This window comes from Malaclemys terrapin, chromosome 15, assembly GCF_027887155.1.
Source record: "Malaclemys terrapin pileata isolate rMalTer1 chromosome 15, rMalTer1.hap1, whole genome shotgun sequence".
Taxonomy (NCBI): Eukaryota; Metazoa; Chordata; order Testudines; family Emydidae; genus Malaclemys; species Malaclemys terrapin.
In genome coordinates, this window is record NC_071519.1 from 4,497,998 (window position 1) to 4,524,379 (window position 26,382).

The 26,382-nt window shown below is 47.2% G+C and overlaps 1 protein-coding gene across 1 annotated transcript; it reads left to right on the forward strand.

Annotated features, from left to right (window-relative positions):
- The first annotated feature begins 3 nt into the window (after positions 1-3).
- LOC128823347 (coronin-1B-like) lies at positions 4-21,815 on the forward strand. Its single transcript, XM_054005588.1, has 5 exons — positions 4-385; positions 1,021-1,202; positions 1,631-1,750; positions 21,615-21,694; positions 21,809-21,815. The coding sequence occupies exons 1-5, from the start codon at positions 226-228 to the stop codon at positions 21,813-21,815; spliced, it is 549 nt and encodes a 182-aa protein (XP_053861563.1). The 5' UTR covers positions 4-225.
- Positions 21,816-26,382: the final 4,567 nt, after the last annotated feature.

The following is a 26,382-nucleotide window of genomic DNA, read 5'->3' on the forward strand; positions in this document are numbered from 1 at the left end:
AGCACCGTTGACTTTAATTAAGCTGCTCTGATTTACATTTACAGCTGAAAATCTGGTCCTGAATTTACTAGGTACTTTTTTTTTTTTATTCTGGCCAGTGTTTTCATTATAATCCCTCTGTATATTGTTTATTCCAGATTCTTTAAATCCTATTCAGTATTGGTCTCCCATAATGTTTCCATTTACTTCCCTTCCCATCTTCAGGTTTTCTTAGCAGTCAAGATCATGCAAGATAAGCACAGTGGGTCTCTTGAGAGATTACATGCCAGCAGAGTCAGCAGTACTGTACATACCCATGCCCTTGTTCTGCAGTGCTCCTTTTGTCTCATCATTATTTATTTAACCTGCGTGCCCCGTGCTCATTCTGTGCCTCTCAGTTTACACGGTAATGATACTGTGGTAACACAGTTCCTTTCTTTGTCTCTCTAACAGTAATGCGTTTCCAGAAACCCAGTGCAACCTTAAACCCAGACTGTAACAGCATCTCAGCCAAATGACTAGCATGCTGCAGAGAGGACTGATGTCACTTGGTTTCTGAATGAAGCTTCCAATCTGATCTGGGGAGGGTGCATCACAAACAAAAGGAAGAGGCAGGGCTAGATGGACCATTGGTCTGACCCAGTGGCCATTCTTATGCTCTCTGGAGTGGGGACGGTGGGGGTGGGGAACAGTTCCCGCCCCCTGAGGCTGTGGTAATTTGGTGGTCGTGTGGAACATGGGCATGGCCGAGGAGCTGGGGGACGGGGGGAGCTGTCTCTGGGGATCAGGGTTTGATGGACCAGTCCCCCCAGGCTTTGATAACGTGGTGATCGTGTGGAACTTGGGCACGGCTGAGGAGCTGGGGGGGAGGAGGGATGAGGGAAGCTGTCTCTGGGGGTCGGGGTGTAATGGACCTGTCCCCCTCCCCAGGCTGTGATAACGTGGTTGGTGATTGTGTGGAACGTGGGCACGGCTGAGGAACTGGGGGGGAGAGGAGGGGCTGTCTCTGGGGATCGGGGTGTGATGGACCAGTCCCCCCAGGCTGTGATAACGTGGTGATCGTGTGGAACGTGGGCACGGCCGAGGAGCTGTACCGCCTGGACAGCATGCACCCCGACCTCATCTACAACGTCAGCTGGAGCCACAACGGGAGCCTCTTCTGCTCCGCCTGCAAGGACAAGAGCGTGCGCATCATGGATCCCCGCCAAGGGGTGGTCGTGGCGGTACGGACCCCTCTGGGGCCCCCCGGTGTGGGCTGCAGATGGTGGGACACATCCACCCTGGACCCCGGATCCCCAGCTCCTACATGATGGCCCCGGGTTCTCCCCCGCCCTGGCAGCATTGCCTGGTGGTTCCCCTCCCCTCCTGTGCTCTGCAGACCCATTCTGTCCCCTGACTGAGTGTGGGGCCCAGAGGTGTTAGAAGCCTGATCTGGGGAGCGGGGAGTATTTAAAGGCACCAGCTGCTCCCATCAATGGGGCGTAAGTTTGTCACTGCCCCCTGGTGGTGGGGGTGAACCTGACTCCTTTACCCCAGTGGAGCTGAAGTTCCGGGGGGGGGTGGCCCCAGGTCCCTTCTTGCCATGCAACAGTTGGTTTGGGGGGGGGAGTGTGTCAGTCCATCCCTCACCCTGCTGTCCCCCTCCCTCCAGGAGAAGGAGCGTGCGCACGAGGGAGCGCGGCCCATGCGTGCCATCTTCCTGGCTGATGGCAAGATCTTCACCACAGGCTTCAGCCGCATGAGCGAGCGGCAGCTGGCGCTCTGGGACCCGGTGAGCTGGGGGCTTAATAGATACAGGGGACAGCGGTGCCCAGGAGGGGAAAGCAGTGGATGTGGTGTTCCTTGACTTTAGCAAAGCTTTTGATACGGTCTCCCACAGTATTCTTGCCGGCAAGTTAAAGAAGTATGGGCTGGATGAATGGACTATAAGGTGGATAGAAAGCTGGCTAGATAGTTGGACTCAACGGATAGTGATCAATAGCTCCATGTCTAGTTGGCAGCCAGTATCAAGCGGAGTGCCCCAAGGGTCGGTCCTGGGGCCGGTTTTGTTCAATATCTTCATTAATGATCTGGAGGATGGTATGGATTGCACTCTCAGTAAGTTTGCAGACGACACTAAACTGGGAGGAGTGATAGATAAGCTGGAGGGTAGGGATAGGATACAGAGGGACCTAGACAAATTAGAGGATTGGGCCAAAAGAAACCTGATTAGGTTCAACAAGGACAAGTGCAGAGTCCTGCACTTAGGACAGAAGAATCCCATGCACTGCTACAGACTAGGCACTAGGGACTGAATGACTAGGCAGCAGTTCTGCAGAAAAGGACCTAGGGGTCACAGTGGACAAGAAGCTAGATATGAGTCGACAGTGTGCCCTTGTTCCCAAGAAGGCTAACGGCATTTTGGGCTGTATAAGTAGGGGCATTGCCAGAAGATCGAGGGATGTAATCATTCCCCTCTATTTGACATTGGTGAGGCCTCATCTGTAGTACTGTGTCCAATTTTGGGCCCCACATTACAAGAAGGATGTGGAAAAATTGGAAAGAGTCCAGTGGAGAGCAACAAAAATGATTAGGGAGCTGGAGCACATGACTTAGGAGGAGCGGCTGAGGGAACTGGGATTGTTTAGTCTACGGAAGAGAAGAATGAGGGGGGATTTGATAGCTGCTTTCAACTACCTGAAAGGGGGTTCCAAAGAGGATGGATCTAGACTGTTCTCGTGGTAGCAGATGACAGAACAAGGAGTAATGGTCTCAAGTTGCAGTGGGGGAGGTTTAGGTTGGATATTAAGAGAAACTTTTTCACTAGGAGGGTGGTGAAGCACTGGAATGGGTTACTTAGGGAGGTGGTGGAATTCTCCTTCCTTAGAGGTTTTTAAGGTCAGGCTTGACAAAGCCCTGGCTGGGATAATTTAGTTGGGGATTGGTCCTGCTTTGAGCAGGGAGTTGGAATAGATGATCTCCTGAGGTCCCTTCCAACCCTGATATTCTAAGAAATGTGAAGGACTCTATAATAATGGGCAGAGGGATTAGGAAACAGCTTTAGAATTCTGCAGCTTAATTCTGATGGGCTATTGATGTCAGCCTAGCAAAGAACTAATCCTGCCCCCATACTGCAGCTAATGACAAAATACCCACTGACTTTGCTGAAAGCAGGATTGGGACCTAAATACACAGATCCACAGAATATATGAGGTCCTGTTTGAATCCACCAGTTAATATTCTGCCACCAGATTGCAAGGAAGGTTGGGATGATTTCCCGGCCTGTGAGTCAGTCGCATCTGCTTTCTAGATACTGGTAATCACCCTGCCAGAGAGGATGTCTCCTGACAGCTCATACCAATACGTCTCAGGAGAACTGGGGTTTTTTGCTTTTTGCTTAACACCGTGAGTTACATTCTGCTCTCGCGTAGAGACCTGCAACCCTGCCAGCAACAGAATGTGACCCTGACTCCTCAGGTTAAAGGAAGTTAGGATTCAGGATCTCCCTGCCTCCTAATCCTGTGCTCTAACCATTAGAGTAAATTGCATTTGATAGGTTAGTGTGACTGAGTATTTAATCTAGGCTTTAATCAGTGGCCGCATACGTGGACTAGAAGTATTTACAGGGAGCTAAATAGTGCAGTAGGCTAGTGTGCTAGCCTTTCACCTCTGGAGAGCTGAAAGAAGACTTGGTTTAGGTCACAAATGAGTCACACTCTTACTAGCAACGTAGTTCTTAATGGCCATTTTGTCCACATCACAAATACCACACAGTTCAGCATGAGGCCCAGTCTCTGCTGAAGAGGCCAAGGAGTGGAATGGCAGGGGGAGGGGTAATGTAGGTTATATGACTGAGGTGCATAGACAGAGCAAGGTGGGGATTCAGAGTTGGTTGTTACAGATCATGGCACAGTGATGTGGAAAGGTGACACAATACCTTTTTCCTTCCTGCTCCGTTTATCTTCTTCCCCTCACTCTTTGCACTGTGCCTTTTGTCAGACTGCCCCTGTGCACAGAGCAGTCTCCTTGGATTCATCTGACTAGAAATCTCTTTCCTTCTGCAAATTCCTCCTTAAAACCCAGCTCGCCACGTAATCCCTCCCATTTCCTTGTCATCACCAATAACCCTCACACCCTCCCTCACCTGAATTGTTGCCCAATGTCTTCCCCTCTCCCAGGGCAATCAGATGGGGTAGAGAGGCAGAAGCCACTCCCTCCTGGGATTCCCCGCAATCCCCCACTTATGGGAAGTGTTCTGGGTTCCATAGCGAGGCTCCTCTTTTTGTCGCTGGAGGAGATGAGGTAAAGGAGAAAAGAAACCACCCAGGTGGTAAGAGATTCACATAGAGGAGTGTATGAGGGGGCAGAGCTGCACCGCTGGAATAGTGGCAATGCATAATGTCTTGGAACCAAATACTTTCCCTCACTGCCCAAGTCAAGAGGGGCAAGAAAGGCCGCTGAGAAAGCACACTCAGCTTCAGCATAGCCACTCCATGCATCGACTCCCTGGGGAAGCCTGCTCCACTAAGTATCTTTGACAGCTTTAGATGCCAGAAGGAATGCTCTGTCAGGCATTTCCAGCGTCACTGGTTTCCCAGTGCAGGCTATTGCATGGACAAGCTTCTGGCAATATTACGCACCGCAGGGCGGGGGAGACACCACTTACATACAGGCATAGAAAGCTTAGTTTTCATCGTTATAATTTCCATCATGCATTTAGAAACACTTTGACAGCCCTGGTTGTGATGTGGCTTGACCAGATTAGTGCAAGATTGTGCCCTAGATTAGAGGGGGGTCAGAGGAAGGTGAGGAGAAGGACCAAGGGCCTGGAAAAACTCTCCTATGAAGACAGATTGAAAACACTGGGCTTGGTACCTTAAAAAGGAGACTACTATGAGTGGGCATGATAAAAGTCTATTAAACAATGAATGGCCTAGTGAAGGTAGATCAGGAACTCCTTTCCCCTATCTCCATAACACAAGGACAAGGGGACATTCAACGAAATTAAAAGATGGGAAATCTAAAGCTGATAAAAGGAAACACTTTTGCACACACTGTGTAATTAGACTCTGGAACTCCTTGGCACAGGAAGTCATTGAGGCCAAGAACTTAACAGGATTCAAAAAAGGATTGGACATTTATATGGATAACAAGAATAGCCAGAGTTATCTTGATTAATAATAATTTTTGGAGGGGATAGCAAACTTCACGATTCAGGGTTTAAAGCAATCTCTATTAGAGACCAAGACAAGGCCTAATATGGGTAGGGCCCTACCAAATTCACAGGCCATTATTGTCAATTTCATGGTCATAGGATTTTAAAAATCATAAATTTCATTATTTCAGCTATTTACATCTGAAATTTCATGGGATTATAATTGTACAGGTCCTGACCCCAAAAGGATTTGTTCGGGGGGGGGGAGGGGGCTTGCAAGGTTATTGTAGTGGGACTGTGGGACTGCTACTCTTATTTCTACACTGCTACTGGCAGCGGCGTTGCCTTCAGAGCTGGGCAGCTGGAGAGCAGCGGCTGCTGGCCACGAGCCTAGCTCTGAAGGCAGAGCTGCTGCCAGCAGCAGCACAGAAGAAAGTGTGGCAGGGTATGGTATTGCCAGCCTTACTTCTGTGCTGCTGCTGTCAGAGGCACGACCTTCAGAGCTGGGCACCTGGCCAACAGCTGCCGCTCTCCATCCATCCAGCTCTAGAGGCCACGCAGAAGCAAGGGTGGCAATACCACGACCCCTCTAAAATAACCTTGTGACCCCTCTGCAACTCCCTTTTTGGCAGGATCCCCAATTTGAGAAACGCTGGTCTTCCCCCATGGAAACTGTAGACAAGCTGCAGGAGTAGAAAGAGAATTCAGGCAGAAGTCCAGCAACAGAGTGGGGGCTATCCAGTTTATTGCACTCAATGCAGCATGTATGATTACCTGCCCTATGGCCGGTGGCATATGTGTGCATTTGGTGCAAGGAGCTCCTGGCCCTCAGAGACCGTGTACGGGCCTTGGAGACCAGAGTGGCTGAACTGGAGGAACTAAGGGAGACAGAGAAGTACATAGATGAGACTCTCCGGGACACAGTAGAACAGTCCCGTCCCTCCCCACCCCGGTCTGACAGCCTCTGTGCTGTTGAGGAAGATGAAAGTCTCAGGGAAGGAGAACGTTCAACTGGAGCAGAGGGAAACGATCCCTCCTTCCAGATGATGTCGTGATATCCTCTCGCACTGAGGATACCTCTCCAGGGAAGGGAACTTCAGTTATTAGGAAGAGACCGGTAATAGTAACGCAGGATTCGATCATTAGAAACATAGATAGCTGGGTTTGCGATGACCGGGAGAACCGCATGGTGACTTGCCTGCCTGATGCGAAGGTTGCGGATCTCTCGAGACATCTAGATAGACTTATGTGTAGTGCTGGGGAGGAGATGGTGGTCGTGGTACATGTAGGTACCAATGACATAGAGAAGAATAGGAGAGAGGTCCTGGAGGGCAAATTTAGGCTGCTAGTGTAAGAGACTGAAGTCCAGGACCTCCATGGTAGCATTCTCTGAAATGCTTTCAGTTCCATGTGCAGGGCCAGTTAGACAGGCAGAACTGCAGGGTCTCAATGCGTGGATGAGATGATGGTATAGGGAGGAGAGGTTTAGATTTATTAGGAACTGGGGAAACTTTTGGGAAAGGGGGAGCCAATATAGGAAGGATGGGTTCCACCTAAACCAAAATGAAACCAGATTGCTGGCACTTAGTTTAAAAACTGCTCTATGACCTTTTTAATTTTAAGGGCTGGGGAAAAGCTGACAGGTGTGGAGGAGCACCTGGTTCAGACAGAGACATTCCTTAGGGTAGGATCTATTAATGGAGATTCTCTATGTCTTAGTAAGGAGGAGAGGATGGAAGATGATAAAATACAGGTAGGATCTGATGAGAAACAGTCAATTGAAAAAGAGTCCCATTCAATGACATCATGTAATGGCAGACAGCTAAAAAATGACAGTTTTTTTAAAGTCCTTATATACAAATGCTAGAAGTCTAAATAATGGGGGGAGGGATAGCTCAGTGGTTTGAGCATTGGCCTGCTAAACCCAGCGTTGTGAGTTCATTCCTTGAGGGGGCCACTTAGGGATCTGCAGCAAAATCAGTACTTTGTTCTGCTAGTGAAGGCAGGGGGCTGGACTCGATGACCTTTCAAGGTCCCTTCCAGTTCTAGGAGATGGGATATCTCTATTAATTATTATTATAAGATGGGTGAACTAGAGTGCCTCGTGCATGAGGTTAGTGATATAACAGGCATCACAGAAACTTGGTGGAATAAGGATAATCAATGGGACACAGTAATGCCAGGATACAAAATATATCAGAAGGACAGAACAGGTCGTGCTGGTTAGGGTGTGGCACTATATATGAAAGGAAGCATAGTCAAATGAAGTAAAAAAAAAAATGAACCAAACTGTACCATAGAATCTCTTTTGGATAGAAATTCCATGCTCTAACAATAAGAATATAGCAGTAGGGATATATTACTGACCACCTGACCAGGATGGTGATCGTGACTGAAATGCTCAGGGAGATTAGAGAGGCTATAAAAATAAAAAAACTCAATAATAATGGGGAATTTCAACTATCCCATATTGACTGGGTACATGTCACCTCAGGACTGGATGCAGAGAGAAAGTTTCTTGACACTTTAAATGACTGCTTCTTGGAGCAGCTAGTCCTGGCACCCAGAAGAGGAGAGGCAATTCTTGATTTAGTCCTAAGTGGAGCACAGGACCTGGTCCAAGAGGTGAATATAGCTGGGACCTCTTGGTAATAGTGACCATAATATAATTAAATGTAACATCCCTTTGGTGGGGAAAATACCACAGCATCCCAACACGGTAGCATTTAATTTCAGAAAAGGGCACTACACAAAAATGAAGAAGTTAATTAAACAGAAATTAAAAGGTGCAGGGCCAAAAGTGAAATCACTGCAAGCTGCATGGAAACATTTTAAAGACACCATAATAGAGGCTCAATTTAAATGTATGCCCCAAATTAAAAAACATACTAAGAGAACCAAAGAAGTTCCACCGTGGCTAAACAACAAAGTAAAAGAAGCAGTGAGAGGCAACAAGACATCCTTTAAAAAGTGGAAGTTAAATCCTAGTGAGAAAAATAGAAAGACGCATAAACTCTGTCAAGTGAAGTGTCCAAATATAATTAGGAAGCCAAAAAAGAATTTGAAGAACAGCTAGACAAAGACTCAAAAAGTAATAGCAAAAAAAAAAATTTTTTTTAAGTACATCAGAAGCAGGAAGCCTGCTAAACAATCAGTGGGGCCACTGGACGATCGAGGTGCTAAAGGAGCACTCAAGGACGATAAGGCCATTGCGGAGAAACTAAATGAATTCTTTGCATCGGTCTTCACGGCTGAGGATGTGAGGGAGATTCCCAATCCTGAGCCATTCTTTTTAGGTGACAAATCTGAGGAACTGTCCCAGATTGAGGTGTCATTAGAGGAGGTTTTGGAACAAATTGATAAATTAAACAGTAATAAGTCACCAGGACCAGATGGTATTCACCCAAGAGTTCTGAAGGAACTCAAATGTGAATTTTCAGAACTACTAACTGTAGTCTGTAACCTAGCATTTAAATCAGCTTCTGTACCAGATGACTGGAGGATAGCTAATGGACGCCAATTTTTAAAAAGGGCTTCAGAGGTGATCCCGGCAATTAGAGGCCAGGAAGCCTGACTTCAGTACTTGGCAAACTGGTTGAAACTCTAGTAAAGAACAGAATTGTCAGACACACAGATGAACATAATTTGTTGGGGAAGAGTCAACATGATTTTGGAGTCTTTCCAGTTACTTCAATGGGCTTTGAATCAGGCCCTCCAGGGCTCTTACAGAGTAATTTACTACTTAATGTAGTAAATGAATGTGACAGATGTAGTAGAAGGTGGCATAATTGGGCTCTTTGTGAGGATAGGAGATGATGAAAGCCCTGATATGAGCAGAAAATGATACACAAGGAAAATACACATGAAACAGAAATAAAATAATAATAATGGGCCACATCTTCAGTTTCAATGGAGCAGAACTGATCTGAAGGTATGAGTCATAATCTCCTAGGCAAGAGCATGCCTTTTTTGCAGGTGTTTGTACATTGTCTGGTACATTGAGGGGGCTACTAGACATGTAATGTCAGACATACCCATATACCTGAGTGTTCTGCCTTTCCAGCCACACACAGCAGCTGTAAACTGGTTTAACCAGCCACTTGAGGGTTCTCCATGTGTAGGGGAACACTTGGGTCATGCAGATGGACCATGGTGGCTCCTAGTCCTATGGTTGGTGTACTGGAATAGGCTGCCTCACTAAGAACCACCCCCCCGCTGGGTGAACAGGCTGATCCTCCCACAGCGGGTTTGACAGACCCCAAGTTTGTTGACCTTCCAGGCACACTGCAAGCCCCATCTGTTTTCAATTGCAGACTTATTTGCTGGAAGTGATGGTGATCAGAGGAAAGGATCTTTATGGTGAGTGCAGATTTTATTGAGACATTTACTGGATTTTTAGATCAGTCCTTTAACGAACATTGGATCAATTTGTTATTTGCTACTTTAGCTAATGTGTTTCAGTTTTGTACTCTCAGAAGTCTGAGTGCCTTTGATCAACCTATATAAATAAACAAAAGGACAGGACGTTGGGATGAATTCATCGCAACAAAGGAAAAATGGATATTATTAATATTGTTCCACCATCTGTGTATCTGGCACTTTCTAGAGTTGGAGTGCTGATTTAAAGGGCCATCCAGACAAGCTGGCATCATAACCAGTTCATCCAAGACAAAGTATCAGCCAACATGAAGAAACATGAGGGCAGGCACCTCATGGATAATGGACATCGGCCTGGCAGACTTCAAAAAAACAGCAAGAATGCGTGGCAGGGAAAAGGATGAGAAGCAAGGGCCATGACTGATGAGAAATATTAATCTTGACCATTAACATGACTCCACCTGAGATCTGGAAGGATGGGTCTGAGCAAGGAGTTAAAAATATGAAACAATTGCACTAGCTAAGATCTGCACTCTCAGCCAAAGACAAATAAAACTGCGATGAGGAGACCAGTTGTGCCGCCCTTACTCACAGAGATAGTGTCGTACTAAACAAGTATCAGAGGGTAGCCGTTTTAGTCTGTATCCACAAAAACAATGAGGAGTCCGGTGGCACCTTAAAGACTAACAGATTTATTTTATTTTTAACCACAAAAGCTTATGCCCAAATAAATCTGTTAGTCTTTAAGGTGCCATCAGACTCCTCATTGTTTTTCTACTAAACAAGTTGTCTTGTTGAAACAAGTGGGACTCTGCATAGTGAGGTACAATCCAGAGACTCCATGATGTCTTCTAGGGACTCTGCAGTTGCTATTGATTTTACATGAAAGCTACTCAGATACTATGGTGATGGGCAGTAGTGTAAAACCAATAGTTAGCTAGATAATCAGCGTGAGTGAGGGTTACACAATTAGACCATAGTTAAGGCCAAACTTTCCTTACAGCGGATGCTGGAAACTTCTGGTGGAAAATGAAAGATCAGATTTAAAACCAAACAATTGGCCTGAAGACCAGCTAGGATTTTCACTACTAAGCTCCCTCCTGAATCGCCCCTCTGATATACGGCCTGTATTGCCATATATCTCCAGAGATGTGTGGAGGGTCTTCTATATTTTCAAGGAAAACCCAGCTATATAGAAATGCTTAACACTGAGTCCATTAACTTATCAGTTATATCAAAGATGAATAGAGCTGTTTATGTTTGTATGCGGCACTCATACAGCACACATGCATCTGTTATATAATAAATATTATACAAAGATACAATCTAGTATTGCAATAACTTTGCTTGATGTCCTGTGTTGTTTTCTCTCTGTCTTTTGTAATAATGATCTTATTTAGTTCTATGTGATATCTGTTTTTATAGAAGCTGTGATGGGATGTGTAACGTTCCCATGGTGTTATCTGGACCGGTGATTTGCTAGATCACTCCAATCCTCAACTCTGGGAACCAGCTTTACCCTGCTTTGCTGTGAGAACCCCCACTCCTGGACTGTTCACGCACAACATCTAGCATGTAACCTGCTCCCAACTACATGAGTGAGCACTTTTAGCAAGCTGCTGCTTGGATCGTGCAACCGAATGACACTAGCCAATATCTCCAGCCCCAGACCCAACCCTAGGAACCTCTGTCTTGCAATTTCCAGTTATGCCCACTGGACGCTGCAAGCTTATATGAGTCATCAATTTAACAAAGAAATTGATATGTACCAGGTGTGACAAAGTTCCTCCTCTATCTTGGTGGGTCCTGCGCTTATTGGTGGATTTTCTTGTCTCAGAGATTCACCATTGAGTTGGGGAACAGCCCAGAGACCTTCCCCTCTGGAAGAACCCACAGTCCAGATCAATTGGGAGGTTTGGGGGGAACCCAGGCCCGCCCTCTACTCTGGGTTCTAGCCCAGGGCCCTGTGGACTGCAGCTATCTATAGTGCCTCCTGTAACAGCTGCATGACCGCTACAACTCCCTGGGCTACTTCCCCATGGCCTCTTCCAAACACCTTCCTTATTCTCACCACAGGACCTTCCTCCTGGTGTCTGATAACACTTGTGCTCCTCAGTCCTCCAGCAGCACACCCTCTCACTCTCAGCTCCTTGCGCCTCTTGCTCCCAGCTCCTCACACTCACACCACAAACTGGATTTGCCCAGTGGATATTGCCAGGTTCTCTTACGGAAGTTCTGCATAAAGATAACCTTCACTATTGGGCTGCGTCATTATAGTTCAGTTCAGCTTTTTGGGATGACCCAGGGACCTGCTGCCTCTCAGAGATTAATGACTTAAGCAGATGTTTCTTCTACTTGGATGGTATCATTGTGTACACCATCCAGCTGGATGGAGCATCCGCAATGTCTATGAGCAGCATAGGAATGTCGACAGTTAGAACCAATGAGGCCACCATCATCAGGGGAAGTTCTGAGTGGCAGTTGGGCCCAGGGTTTTGCAGGTATTTATGTGCCTAACTCTTTGACTGAGTAAAGGTCAGAGTAAAGGTTAATCCATACTGGTTAACCACCTGCTCATAGGGAAAAGCAGGAATTTATGCCCCATTTTAGACAAAACCTTAACCTTAACTGGAGTCACCACCAGGCACCTCCATAATACTTTATGTCGCTTATATGGTTAACAACCCTTGGTCCTTCCTTTATTACCTGCCCGTGTTCATGGCAACAATGACATAAGTGCTGCAGTGTGACCTCACTATGCTGTGATTTGAACACTGGCTCAGTTGGCCCTCAGTGTCAGTTGCTTTTACTTGGACAGAAGGAGAGGCTGGGTATTGTGCTGGCTAAAGTCGATTTCAGATCCAAGATCTAATCTATTACTGAGGGGAAAAAAGTAAGTGGGCTTTCTTACTCCCCATGGCTGTCCTACCTCTGACCAACAGAGACCCACTTTGCTTAAATTCTGTTTGAAAAGGGTCACCAAATTAAATTTGTTTTTTTGGCCCAGAACCTCAAAGGTATTTAGGCACTTAACTCCCACTGAAATCCATGGGAGTTAGGAGCCTAACTCCCTGACTGAGTAAAGGTCAGAGTAAAGGTTAATCCATACTGGTTAACCACCTGCTCATAGGGAAAAGCAGGAATTTATGCCCCATTTTAGACAAAACCTTAACCTTAACTGGAGTCGCCACCAGGCACCTCCATAATACTTTATGTCGCTTATATGGTTAACAACCCTTGGTCCTTCCTTTATTACCCGCCCGTGTTCATGGCAACAGTGACATAAGTGCTGCAGTGTGACCTCACTATGCTGTGATTTGAACACTGGCTCAGTTGGCCCTCAGTGTCAGTTGCTTTTACTTGGACAGAAGGAGAGGCTGGGTATTGTGCTGGCTAAAGTCGATTTCAGATCCAAGATCTAATCTATTACTGAGGGGAAAAAAGTAAGTGGGCTTTCTTACTCCCCATGGCTGTCCTACCTCTGACCAACAGAGACCCACTTTGCTTAAATTCTGTTTGAAAAGGGTCACCAAATTAAATTCGTTCTTTTGGCCCAGAACCTCAAAGGCATTTAGGCACTTAACTCCCACTGAAATCCATGGGAGTTAGGAGCCTAAATACCTTTGAGAATCTCTCATTTTATGTCTCTCTCGCTCTGGCATGAAAAGGGCCATCCTAACAGAATCCAGGAGGGAATCCAGCTGTCTGATCAGGGGCTACTTGTGCCCTACCTCTCTCTTACACTCAATTCTTTAGTTCAGCTGTAAAAATTGTGGCAGATAGGGAATAACTCCAGAGTTGATAAGGCTGCATGTTAAGGTTATATTTCATTAACCCAGCAGGGACTTCCGGAGATCACTGAGATCCCTAGAAAGACTTGCCCCCTCTGGGAGTCTTTTCCGCTGATCCCTCTCTGGGACCCTGTTCTGGGATCTCACACAGGGTCCTTGTCCCTGAAGTGGAGAATGAAAGGAAATGGGTTTTGTTCCAGGCCTCCATTCATCTGTAGACGAGCTCCATACGCACAGACCCCAGAGGACACAATCAGGGGAGTCGCCCACTAACTTCAATGGGCTTGGATCAGGCCCAGATATAGGCCCAATAAAAAGATGGCTCCTGCTGTCCCTGCAGCAGAGTGTGGAAAGGAGAGGCTCTTTGCTGTGGCATTATTTCCTCCAGGTGCAGAATGGACAGTAGGGGATTTCCACTTCAGTTCCTGGAGATTTACGGAAGCTGCTCCCCATTCTGTGGCCTCACCCTCACAGCTGGCATGAGAGGCAGCAATTGGGCTCGAGACATGGCCCTTAAAATCTGCCTTCAAGTTGATTCTCCATAATTCTCCATCTTGGATGAAGAATAACATTTCCTTTCCCCACTATGGCAGATCATTTTGGTTTTGCGCTGCCCATTTCAATGTTTAAAATTTTCCAGGATTAGGAAGGAATGAGGAGATACATATACATGCTCTTTAATGCTTTTGGGGGTGCAATTCTCCCCCGGGCTGAGGGTCAGCAAAAAGTCATGTACCTCTTACATCCCACTAAAATCCAGAGCCTTGGAGAGTGCAATGAAATTTTGCAATGAATGTGAAGAGCTGTAATTTTTCCTGCTGTCTCCAGTGGAGCACAAGCAGCGGCGGCTCCAGGCACCAGCGCTCCAAGTGCGTACCTGGGGCGGCAAGCCGTGGGGAGTGCCCTGCCGGTCGCTGCAAGGGCGGTAGTCAGGCTGCCTTCGGCGATGAGCCTGTGGGAGGTCTGCCGGTCCCGTGGATTCAGCGGTAATTCGGCGGCGGGTACGCCGAATCTGCGGGACCGACGGACCTCCCGCAGGTGCACCGCCGAAGGCAGCCTGCCTGCCGTGCTTGGGGCGGCAAGAAAGCTAGAGCCTCCCCTGAGCGCAAGCATGTAGATTAAAATTTAAATCTTTGACAGAGGATTTAAGTAATATTGGAGCACAATGTGATATTTTGAATACAGCTAAACTTTGTGTTGCCCACTAGACTAAGAAGTATATTGTGATATTGATTGATGACCATCAAGCCTGTAATCTTAGCTTTGTGAACTTCTTTCTCCATCTTTGTTCATAGCTCAAGTATTGGAGGAAACCAATGATTGTGAAATTAGTTAAGAGTCCCAACTTCTAAAGCAAGTAAACTTTGGGCTTAAAATGTGTTGGGTTTTATGGGCCAGATCTTCAGCTGCTATAAATCGACAGCTCCATTGACTTGAATGAAGTATTCTTATTTCTGATTGTGATACATATATATTTGTTTGGATTTTTAGGTGCTTTATAATTCCACTCTTGGTGCCGTCATTGTGTCAGATTAGTTTTGTCACCTCTTTTCTCTTTACAAACATTAACTAAGTAACCTTCCTCATCCCTTGGAGGTACAGAAGGGTCAGTATCATCCCTTTTTGGTACATGGGGAAACTGAGGCACGGGGTGGGGACGTGAGTTGCCCAGCATCACACAGTGAGTGAGTGGCAAAGCCAGGATGAAAAATCTATTTCTGGTTTCCAGTCCCATACTCAAACCATTAAACCACACTGCTTATCCTTTGCATAGTTTTGAGTATATTTATTGACTTTATTAAAACAACAAAGTTCCAAAAGGAACCCCCAAACCTTTGCTAATATACAATTGAGTCGAGGATTTATTTCTGTATTTAAAAGAACTAGATTCATTACAGCTGAGCATTTACATGCTAAAAAGGAAGGCAATTCTCAACTGAGGTTCTGGCACCAACCTTTAATCTGGCCCCAGCTACTTCTCATTTTGTAGAATCACAGAACTGTGGGGCTGGACGGCTCCTCAAGAAATCATCAAGTCCAGCCCCCTACGCTGAGGCAGGACCAAGCAGGGTGCGATTCCCTGCTTGAGGAGACATCCCTGCGCTAGCTGTCATCAAGCTAGCGTGTTAAATAGCAGCGTGGCTGCGACAGTTCAGGCAGTGGCTTGGGCTAGCCGCCGGAGTACGTACTCATAGGGTCCGGGTGGGGTTGTACTCGGTGTGGCTAGCCCCTCTCACCGCTGCCCATGCTATCCTTGCTACAGTGCTATTTTAGCAAGCCAGTGCGAATATGTGTATGCGAGCTGGGTATCACACCCCCAGCTGCAAGTGTAGAGATACACTTGGTGGGGCGATTGGCAGGGGTTGCAGGGTCCCAGGCCCTGATTCTCAGAGGTATTTAAGCTCCTAACTGCCATTGATTTCCATGGACGTTAGGAAACTCCAAACCTTTGAGGATCTGGGCCCCAGTTCTCGGGCTCTGCTGTCTGTGGCTCACATTTTTAGCCGGAGGACGACGCACACATTCTCACTAGCTTCAGGCTGGAAATTGTCCCGCAGACAATAAGATCGACTGAAACAAAACTGGCCACCCTTCCTGACTTGTTGCAGAATGGACGTGCACAGCTTGCCAAGGGAGGAGAAGGAGGAGGACGCGGCTGCTGAGGGCACGTCCACCTTGGGAAGAGAGGAACATTCCAGTGGGAGTCAGCGTGAGCCGGAGCTGGCTCGAGAAGATACTCAAGATGGCCCAACCAAGGTCGTTCCTAAGCAGAGTGGGCCCATCCTAAGGTGTCTAAAGCGAATCTGCCAAAAAGCGAAGAGAGGCAAGACGCGATATCCCCGAACTGTCACTACAGGTAAAAGGAAAGGCTAAGGATGCGCTAAGGGGTGGGAATGAAGGGAGGTAAACTCAGTCTCAACCCCCATGTGTTCAAAGATTTGCAGTGATCCCAAAGGCTCTTGGGTTTGTGTTCCACTTAGGGGAAACTGAAGACAAGGCACAAAGAGTGGGGGGGAAAAACATGGAAAAAGTGGAGGAGGGGAGAACAAATAGATGTGGCCGCATGGCTTTGCTAGTGGGTGGACGGCGCTCTTCCATGGCTGAGTCTGCATGCAGCTCGAGGGCAGCCCTCTGTTCTGCACGGGGGGCAGAGATCACTGCTGGAGCTTGGCAAATAAATAATGAGCTAGCAGTAATCAGTCCCAGTACTAAGCATCCCGGAATCTCCCAGAGACTGGAATGACAGGAGACAGTGTTCCTGAATCAGGACCAGTTTGGTAAATGCTGGATCTCCGTGAGGTCCTTCCATCCCCAGTGTGAACACAATACTTACAAGCCCTGATACAAACACTAGACCCGGGTGACGGTCAGACCCCTGTATTTCTAAGGCTCTCCAGCACTGGTGGAAGTGATGATGCCCCCAGAGCCTGTATTTCTCTGGGAACCTCTGGCTGCTGGAAGAGGAAGGGCAGTTTCTATTTCTCTCCACCACACACTGCTCTCCCTTCTCTTTCTTACCCTTGTAGTGAAGTCATTGCTTGGAGCAGGCAGAACAATACAACCCTAGGGATGACTGACTAGCCCAATACCTAGGTTGGAATGAGAGCCCTATTTCTGGATCCTAGAGCCTGGTTCTCATTACACTAAGGCCTCTTTCCACTGCTCTGGCAGGTACATCTCTCTCAGGAACCATAAGGAGGAATGGGGAGGGAGTAAAATGGGGCCTAGGTGTGGCCACGCCTCTGCACCCAGAAGTGTGCAAAGGAGACACCCCCACACACACTCTGGGCCCAGCTGGTGCCTCTCCACAATAGGACCCTGCTCATGGAGAGCACGTAGGCATTACTGTAATAAAAATCTTAAATAACAGCTAGAGACTTACATTGTTTCTAAATGAAAGCTTAGATGCTGCAGAACAAAAAGGCATTAGAAAAAAGAAGCCAATATGCCAGGCCACCGCGGCCCATCCCACGCTGAGCCCTGGTTTAGTCCAGTCTAGTTTTAAATGTCTTTAGCCAACGTTTCTCAAACAGTGGGTCTTGACCCCAGATGATTCCACAGAGCAATCAAAGGAGTCAGGAGCCATTGAAAATTGTATTATAACCTAAAGCAAAAATAATCTTGCTCCCCCACTCCCTGCACACCTTTACCCTTCAAGGTCAAATATTCTTGGCCAACCTCTCACAACACACGTGCAGGTGAATTCTGTAGGGCTAACGTTGTTAGCAATGACACATTTCTAACTCTTATAGTGAGTGTAAAGGTGAAATTCTTTGACTTTGAATAAGTGGCCAACCTGAAAACCACAGACTTAAGCAATGGGGCTTCCACCACTTCCCTTGGGAGGATGTTATCCTGGCTGTTCCATCCATCACGAGCTCCTAGCTGCTTTCCCATGCTGCTGACGGCGGCAAAGCAGGATATGTGAACTGAATCCTAATTGCAAGAGCATCAGCCAGTCCTATTCAGCCATATTTGGCTGGCTAATGTTCATGCTATCAGACAAATCTATTATTTGGTTGGCCCTATACAGTACAGCGAGTCCTGGTATTTCTTTGGGTCTGTGTTCATTCAAGTCCAATCGGAGAGCACAAGATATTTATTGTGTAATGAATCAATAACATTTATCCAAGAAATAAAGGGGGTAGAGGATGTGACTGGAGTCAGGAGAACTATCTTCTATTCCCAGCATTGCCAGTGACCTGCTGTTTGACTGAGCCAGTCACTTCACCTCCCTGTGCCATGGTTTCTCCAGCCATAAAAATGGTGGTAATAATACCGGCCCACCTTTAAAAGCCATTTGGAGATCCTCCACTGAAAAACTCCATAGAAGTGCAAAGGAGCCTCATTCTGGGTCTCTCTTATTTTGTTTTTGTTTTTTAAGGAATCCCCAATTTGATTCTGATTTTGATCACACCAATCTCTCTTGCTTTGAGAGTCAGTGGCTTATTTCACCAGCATCACAGTTTCCTTCACTTCTCCCCTGCTCAAGCAGGATATAGATGTCTAGCCCTATTCAAAACAAGCGGTGGGAATCAAACCAATCAAGCCAACAAACAAAAGATAACCCTACCCAGAGCAGAGATATCTTACCCCAAAAAGGGAGATGTGCCAGTGACGCCAAGCTTTCCACTAGGAACTTCGCTATTGCTCATTGATTTTAGCTGGAAGGAGCCCAGATACCACGGTGATGGGCAGCAGTATACAACCCCAAGACAGACAGACCGGGTCCTTTCTTTGGTTTAAATGAACTGTCTTTTGGGCACCAATCAGTCCATGAATGACACCTCAGAGCGCGTTCGTTCCCCTTTAACCAGCAATGGTAGTAATTTCTTTCTTTCTGTCATTCCTTCTTTCTTATTAGTCCCAGATATCTCGTGCATGGAGACTATATGGGAGGCGGATGAAAGTGGACGTGAGCAGCATGGCTGTGCTATGGAGGGAGCCATGCTCTTGCTGGAATCATGGAGAAACACTGTTGACTACTTCAATAGTAACAAAGAGGTATAAACCTTCTCCATCTAATCTGTAAACTAGTGTCCCCTCACGCTGTCCGTCCCACCTGACCCAGCCTGGGACATCCCAGAAGGTTTATCACATAGGGTCTGACTTCTCTTCAAACCCTTTGCCTACAGCACTCAACCTTTCTTCTTTCACTTACTCCAGACAATCCAGCCTCTGGATGCTTTTCTCCTATTTTACAGATTAGGTGCCTTCTCCAGATACATCCCACAAACTCTTTGGTGATCTCATGCCCCGTTTGTTGGTGGTATCCTTGATTTGCAGGGATTTCCCACCACTCTGTGCTAGTTTCAGTAGATTCTTGCCCGGCTACTCCCCTGCCTCACACTATCCGTTGGACTCAAGGACGAGACATTTGCACCCAAGGTCTCCCCTGGCGACTGCTCCTCTCTCGGGGCTGGTCTACACTGGGGGGGATTGATCTAAGATACGCAACTTCAGCTACGAGAATAGCATAGCTGAAGTCGACATATCTTAGATCGATTTACCTCGGGTCCTCACAGCGCGGGATCGACGGCCGCGGCTCCCCTGTCGACTCCGCTTCCGCCTCTCACTCTGGTGGAATTCCGGAGTCGACAGGGAGCGCGTTCGGGGATCGATTTATCGCGTCTAGACGAGACACGATAAATCGATCCTCGATAGATCGATTACTACCCGCCGATCCGGCAGGTAGTGAAGACGTACCCTTAGACCTTCACTGACAAAACAAATGGGTCCAGCTTTGTCGCTTATACACATGGTGTCAAGGCTGAATCCCTACTCTGGCACTTCGAGTGCAGAAGGTGGAGGCTGGCAAGGATTTAAAAAATCAATACTTGCCACTCCAGGCTTGTATTACACTCCCAAGGTTACAGCTTTTCTCTGACCTTGTCTTGGTAAACGCTGCCACCACCCAAATGCAAAAAAACCCCTTGGACCCAGGAAGGAGCACTTGGGAATTCTTCCCTGTGGGGTATCCTCAAGCCTTTTCAAATCCCCCCCTACCCCCCCCCCGGGAAGAGCTGAGAAAGAAAACAAAGGAAATCTGCTGTTGCCACCAGCTAATTAAACAACATGCACAAACCTCTTAGGACACCAAAAATCCAATTCTGTTCTTAAAAAAGGTAAATTTTGTTAAAAACAAAAAGGAAAAAGTACATCTGGAACTTAGGCTTTTTGCTAGATCTTAAAAGAAAACAATTACAAAAATTAAGCATCAAGATAGCTTTCTTGAGGTTCAGCTTCAAGGTTACAAGCAAAACAAAAGTATCTGGGGTTAGCACAGAGGAGATCCACAAGCCAAAATAAAGAAATAAACCTGATCGCGTCTAGTTAAACATTCCCTGTCCAATGATTTTTCTCGGTATGGAAGATGAATTTTCATACCTGGTTCCAGCCTTACACAGAATTGCTGCTCCGTGTCCCGTCTCCAGAGAACAGACACAGACAAAGAGAAGTTTGTTCCCCATTTTAAAAAGTTTTAGCCCTCCCATTGGATCTTTTGGTCAGGTGCCCACTCCTTTTCCTTTAGCTGGGGAACTTTGTTAACCCTTTACAGGTAAAGCAAGCAGAGAACAGCCACCAAGAGGGACTTTATAGCTAACTGGCTGGCTGGGTGTTCATAAAAGGGAGCCCCCCCCTTCATTTATTACACATGGTCACGCTACATGGCTACTTGTCCTACAGAAAACAGGCCCTGTGTGGAGTCCTCCACATGGAGTCCCTTTGCTGTTCTGCTTGTTCTCCTTGATCCAACCCTTCTCTGAACAAGTAGCTCACACAGTCAGGTCCTACACAAGCCAACATTCTGCTGGAAGCCATCAGAACCCTTCTTAGACTGTCAATTCTTGGGAGCTGGGCCTGTGTCTTCCTTTGTTTGCAGACAGAGCCCAGTATATTGTAGGTGCTGCCCGGATACATCATCATCCTCAACTCACCACGATTTCTGGTCCTGACTATTCATTGCTCTGCAACATTGTTAATTTATCTACCAGGTGTTCTGTGTGGAGGGGTTTTGAATGAAGGTAGAATATTCTACCCGATGATGTTCTCTATCTAAATCCCTTTCACCCTGATATATATTTTTTCTCATTTTGGTTTAGGATTTCATTATGAAAAAATGTTTCTTAAGACTCTTGTTTGTTCTCAGCAAGAGCATCGACTGGCATAACATGCCTGACTTTTTTATTCACAACTTTGCATCAGACACTGCCGGAGCCATAGTGGTGAGTAAATAATATACACAGGGTCCGTGTTGTTGGTTGGAAAAGATGGATGAACTGTGGAGAATACTTAGCTGCTAAACCCACGCTAGGGTCCTTGGAATCTGGAGAGTTGTAAAGAACTTTGTTGTATACACTGAAGCAATTATTTCAGTGTGTAAAATTGAGGTCAGTGCTGATTGACTGGAAATATTAGTGTGAATGGACAGAGAGAGGATGCTAGTTGGTGGGAAGTAGGAGATGAGTGGACAGAGATGGATGAGGAAATGAGTGAGTGAATTTGTGGCTGGGTAGAAATGGATGAGATCCCTTTGGACAACACCACTGGCTGAGTAGCTTCATGATCTGGGAGCTCTTCAATCAGAAAGGAAGATCCTGGGTTTTGGCTGGGCTCCTTGTTACTTTTGGAATATCTGATGTTCTTTTAGCTGGGGATTTATTGGAGACTCCGGAGAAGCCTGTGGCTAATTTAGCCTTTTTTGAGGCCTCCAGAGTTAGCTGTGATGCCAGGGCTTTGTATAACCTTCTCAATGAATGTGTGAGGGAGTAGGACTGATGCTGGGAGCACTTGTGTCTCATTTACTATGTTTGCCCCTTTGTGACTTACAGGAGATGATTAAGAAAGAACTCTGGGACTCTCTCTCCAGTACCATACGGCTCCAGGCCATGGCCATCATTATCGAACTGAGGTAACGTGACTTCTCATTTAACTGCCCAGCCTTCACACCTGGCTTCTCACTCCATGCTCGGTGGGACCAGAGTTGCCAATAGCAGTCCCTCACTTGGTGCCTTTTTCTCCTTAGATGCTGAGGACTCTTTGGGGAGGAGCTGGGGGACTATTGCATGGCTGACTGATGATTTTCTACCCAGTAACATTGTAATCCTCTTTACTCCACATGTGATTCAAAGCCAAGAGTCTCTGCAGACATTTTGAGATGATTTTCTTTCTGGAGGTGTCAGCTGAGTCATTTCCTTCACTCACTTCTGTAGCATTTCTGAGTCAGATTTACTATTCGGGTCACCAATCCCTGCCCTCCCGTGCTTTTCCTGTATTCTGTTAATCTTTGCCAGTGTCTTACTCTTCTACATTGTTACTGTTCACATGATCTTGTTCTCTTGTATAGTCCAGATGTCTCTTAGTCTCATGCTCCTTCAGCATAACCCTCAGGTCATGTCCTCACCATCTGATGCCTCCGTTACGCTTCAGCACCTCAAAGTCCAATCCAAGGCTTCTTCCTTTTACCAGCAAAAAGCATGTGGTGAAGGCCATGGGCTCCCACCAGAGAAGGGTCCTGCTGAGAACATTCCTCAAGAGCGTGTTTTCCCTGCCACTTCTAACGACATTGCAGGCGCAAGGAGTAATCAGGGGTACAAGCGCCCAGGACACAAAGGTAACTCAAGAATGGCTTCCTGTTACTTACTTTGGGCCCATATTGGTGATATGTGACTACACTGTCAGCGAAATTTCTCATGGAACGCCATTGTGGAGTATCAGTTGGGGACTTTAGCCCCGGTGACGTGGCCCTGATCATTCGTCCCATGCATACAGCAAGTAGCTGCCACATTCCCAATTATGAAAATGATCCATCCCTTTTCAATTTACTAGGGAACTACTGGGGATCCCAATCTGGGTGGTGAAGCTAAAATGAGGCATGTGGAATGAGGAAAATGTACTTAGTGCTTGCCCCAGAAATGGGGCTGGCTATTGTTCGATCACTGACCAGGTATTTCTGGTGTGTGGCACCTCCCACAGCTAGGTCCTCTTGCATGAAGGGGCTGAATAAAGTTGGGGTCCTGCGGCACTTGATACAGCCAAATTTTCAGCCTGAACTTTACTTTAGTCCCTACTTTTGACCTGCAATTACTTGCAGTTACACCTTAGCTCACGTGGGCACCTGAAATACCTGATTTCACACCTAAATCCAGTACTTTGGCATCGAAGTGATCAACTTGACAGGTGAAAAGACCAGTAGGAGCAAAGCTGCTCCTGCAAATTGTGGGTGTAAATATGGTGGCAAATCTTTAAACATCTGACCCGTACTGTCAGAGTTACTAAGGCTTTCAGTGCCTGTGCTTTTTAATTCTGAAAAGCCATTTATGGCCCTAAAGTTGAGGGGAGAGAAATTACAGACACTGGACCAAATTCACTACCAAAGTCAATAGAATTTAGAACACTTAATTTGCCTCACATCCCGCATGCTAACGTATGCTCTCTCTAACCAAATCATTGGAGTGAATAGTATCTAAGACCCAGAGGAGTAAAGGGCAAAGACACAGGGCCGGCGCAACCCATTAGGTGGTCGCCTAGGGCGCTACAATTTGGAGGGTGGGGACCACAGCGGTATTTCGGTGGCGGGACCTTCCACCACCTCTGTGGGGGTGGCATTTCGGGGCGGGACCTTCCGCCGCCTAGGGCAGCAGAAAAGCTGGCGGCACTCCTGCAAAGACAAGGTGATATATTTATTAAAGTGATATTTATTTCTAATGTTAAATAATCTCATTTCAGTGTAGGACTTTCTTTTGCTATAACATTTTCCTTACTCTCTGATAAGGGCTTTGCTGCATGTTATCTTCCCAAGGGAGGCATTGATGAATTCATTACATCAGGTTTGGGGGATGATTTGGAAGATCAATTATGAGAAAAGGGTCATTTATACTGCAGATGTCTTTCTGTTATCAGTTTCCTTTGGTTTATAATGGAAATGAGGCAGGGATATAACGATGCATCTGGCTTTCTGGGTGATTGTCAAGAGCACAGCTTTGAATCACGGCAGGCCAATATCAGTTGAAACATGAGGCTAGTTTTCTCGAGATTCCTGAAGGATTCACTGCCCAGAACAAAGCTAAATACGGTTTCTCTTGCGCTCAGGGCACCCACATTATTGAATAAGTGAAGTAGCTAATTATTTAGCAACTATTTTGCACAAGAAGTATGGGCCAGACCCTTCGCTGGTATGAATCCGTGTAGCTTCACGCCCGCTGATGGAGCTATGTCAATATGCACTCATTGAGGATCTGGCCTTATTTTTATAGACCTTGTCTTAGGACAAGGTCTGAACTATAAATTCTATTGGTTTATGACTTGGAAGCCAGAAAGGACCATTAGATCATCTAACCCAGGGGTGGCCAACCTGAGCCTGAGAAGGAGCCAGAATTTACCAATGTACATTGCTGAAGATCCACAGTAATATGTCAGCAGCCCCCCATCAGCCTCCCGCCCCCACTCCCAGCCCCTCCCGCCCTCTGGCAGCCCCGCTGATCAGCGCCTCCCCCTCCCTCTCCGCACGTCCCCATCAGCTGTTTCGTGGCGTGCAGGAGGCTCTGGAGGGGAGGAGCGATGGCACGGCAGGCTCAGGGGGTGAGGCGGGAAGGGGTGGAGTGGGGGCAGAGCCTGTGGCAGAGTCGGGTTGAGCAGTAAGCACCAGTAGCGTAGCTAGGGTGGAAGCGGGGCAGCGGCCGCTCCCCCACCGAGCACAAGTGGCGCCTTTTTCATTTTACTCACCCGGGAGCAGGAAAAAAAAGGCGTCAACTGCTGCAGCGCTTTTACTGCGGCGCTTTTACTGACGGGTCTTGGCAGTACTTCGGCGGCGGGACCTTCACTAGCTCCGGGTGTCTTCGGCGGCACTGAAGCTTCATCGCCGAAATGACGCTGAAGACCCGCAGAGTGAGTGAAGGTCCCGCCGCTGAGGTGTCGCCAAAGACCCGCAGAGCGAGTGAAGGTCCCGCCGCCGAGGTGCCGCCGAGGTGCCGAAGACCCAGAGCGCCGCCCTGTCAGTAAAAGCGCCGCAGCGGGTGGCACCTTTTTTTTCCCACTGCCCCTGTTCCCTCCACCTGGCTACGCCCCTGATGAGCACCCCCGGGCACATTGGAACGTTGGCGCCTGTAGCTCCAGTCCTGGAGTCGGTGCCTATACAAGGAGCCGCATATTAACTTCTGAAGCGCCACATATGGCTCCGGAGCCACAGGTTGGCCACCCCTGATCTAGCCTGATTTCTTGTATAATACAGGCCAAAGAATTTCACCCTGTGATTCTTGCCTCAAGCCCATAAGATAAATTATTTGTACAATCCACAGCTTTGTGGCGCTGAGCATAACGGTTCCCCCTCCTTTCAGGACCTCTTCATTGGAACATTGCAGACCCTCAACGAGATGCTCCAGAGTCTGATTTTAGAAAATCCAGTTCCGGCTGAGCTAGAGAGGATCTTGCAGGTAAACAGGGTCTGGAGATGCCGGTTGGAGGATGGTAAGGTAGGGAAGAGGAACAGGAAAATCTTGTTAAGAGCTTGTGAGGGAAAGAAGAGTTAAGGAAAGAACGGAGTGCCCCATCTCCACAGGGTTCTCCTATTAGGGCATATGTGACAAGGTTCATGTAGCACAGGGGAGTCTTCTATTTCCATCTGTGAGGTCTGACAATCTCCTCCATTGTTACCCTCAGTTTCTTTCCTGTCTCCTGGTGGCCCTTACATCACAGTGTCCTTTCCAAGTGAGGACGTTATTCCCTTTACTGCCCATCATTGCCACTCCTGATGCAATTGGAGGGGTCGCTGCCAGGACTCTAGTCCCCCGTGAGGGCTGGCACCTGGCCTCCACAGAACTCCCAGCTCCAGCTGTCCCACAGTGAGAACCAATGGGTGCAATGGCAACCAAGACTGCCGCTAACTACAGAGCATGAGGGCTGGCCCAAAGTCTGCAATCATGAAAGGATAGAAGTTTTCCTCCAGCTGCTCTTATTTTGCTGAATGAAATGCTGGATTGTGTGGCTTGTCCAGAGAAGACTTGGCCCTTCCTTTCCTTACATAGGACCCAATCCTGCATCCATTAAAGGCTCGATCCAATGCTCATTGAAATCAAATGGGGACCTTTCCGTTGACTTCAATGGGCATTGGATCGGTCCTTAGATCAATGTCAAAACTTTCATTGACTTCAGCGGGTGTGTGACTGGGCCCTCAGAGAGAAATGCACTTTGCTTTCGTTCGAAGAGAAGAATTCCATGTGTATTTTGAGTCTGCACAAAGCAGACGCAGCCTGTATCTGTAAGAGTGAGATGATTCAGCCAGAATAAAGATTATCCTTTGGGGATCACTTGTATACACCCATTCCCCCTGTTATTTTTAACCTCTCTTGTTTTTCTTGCAGCTCATGGACTCCTGGATGCAGTCCAGGAAAGATTGCCTGCGGGAGAGGGCTGTATGGAGCAGCATACTGCTCCTAAACTTCGTGGCCACAGAAGTCAAACTGGATGTGAGTAACTCTTGACTTCTAGTGATCTGATTGCAAACTAGACCTACAGGGCACTCTCCCACGCCAGAGAAACTTCCTGCTTAGAAGTATGTTGATGGGCCCCACAATGCAATGCTCCCTAATAGGCGGAGGAAAA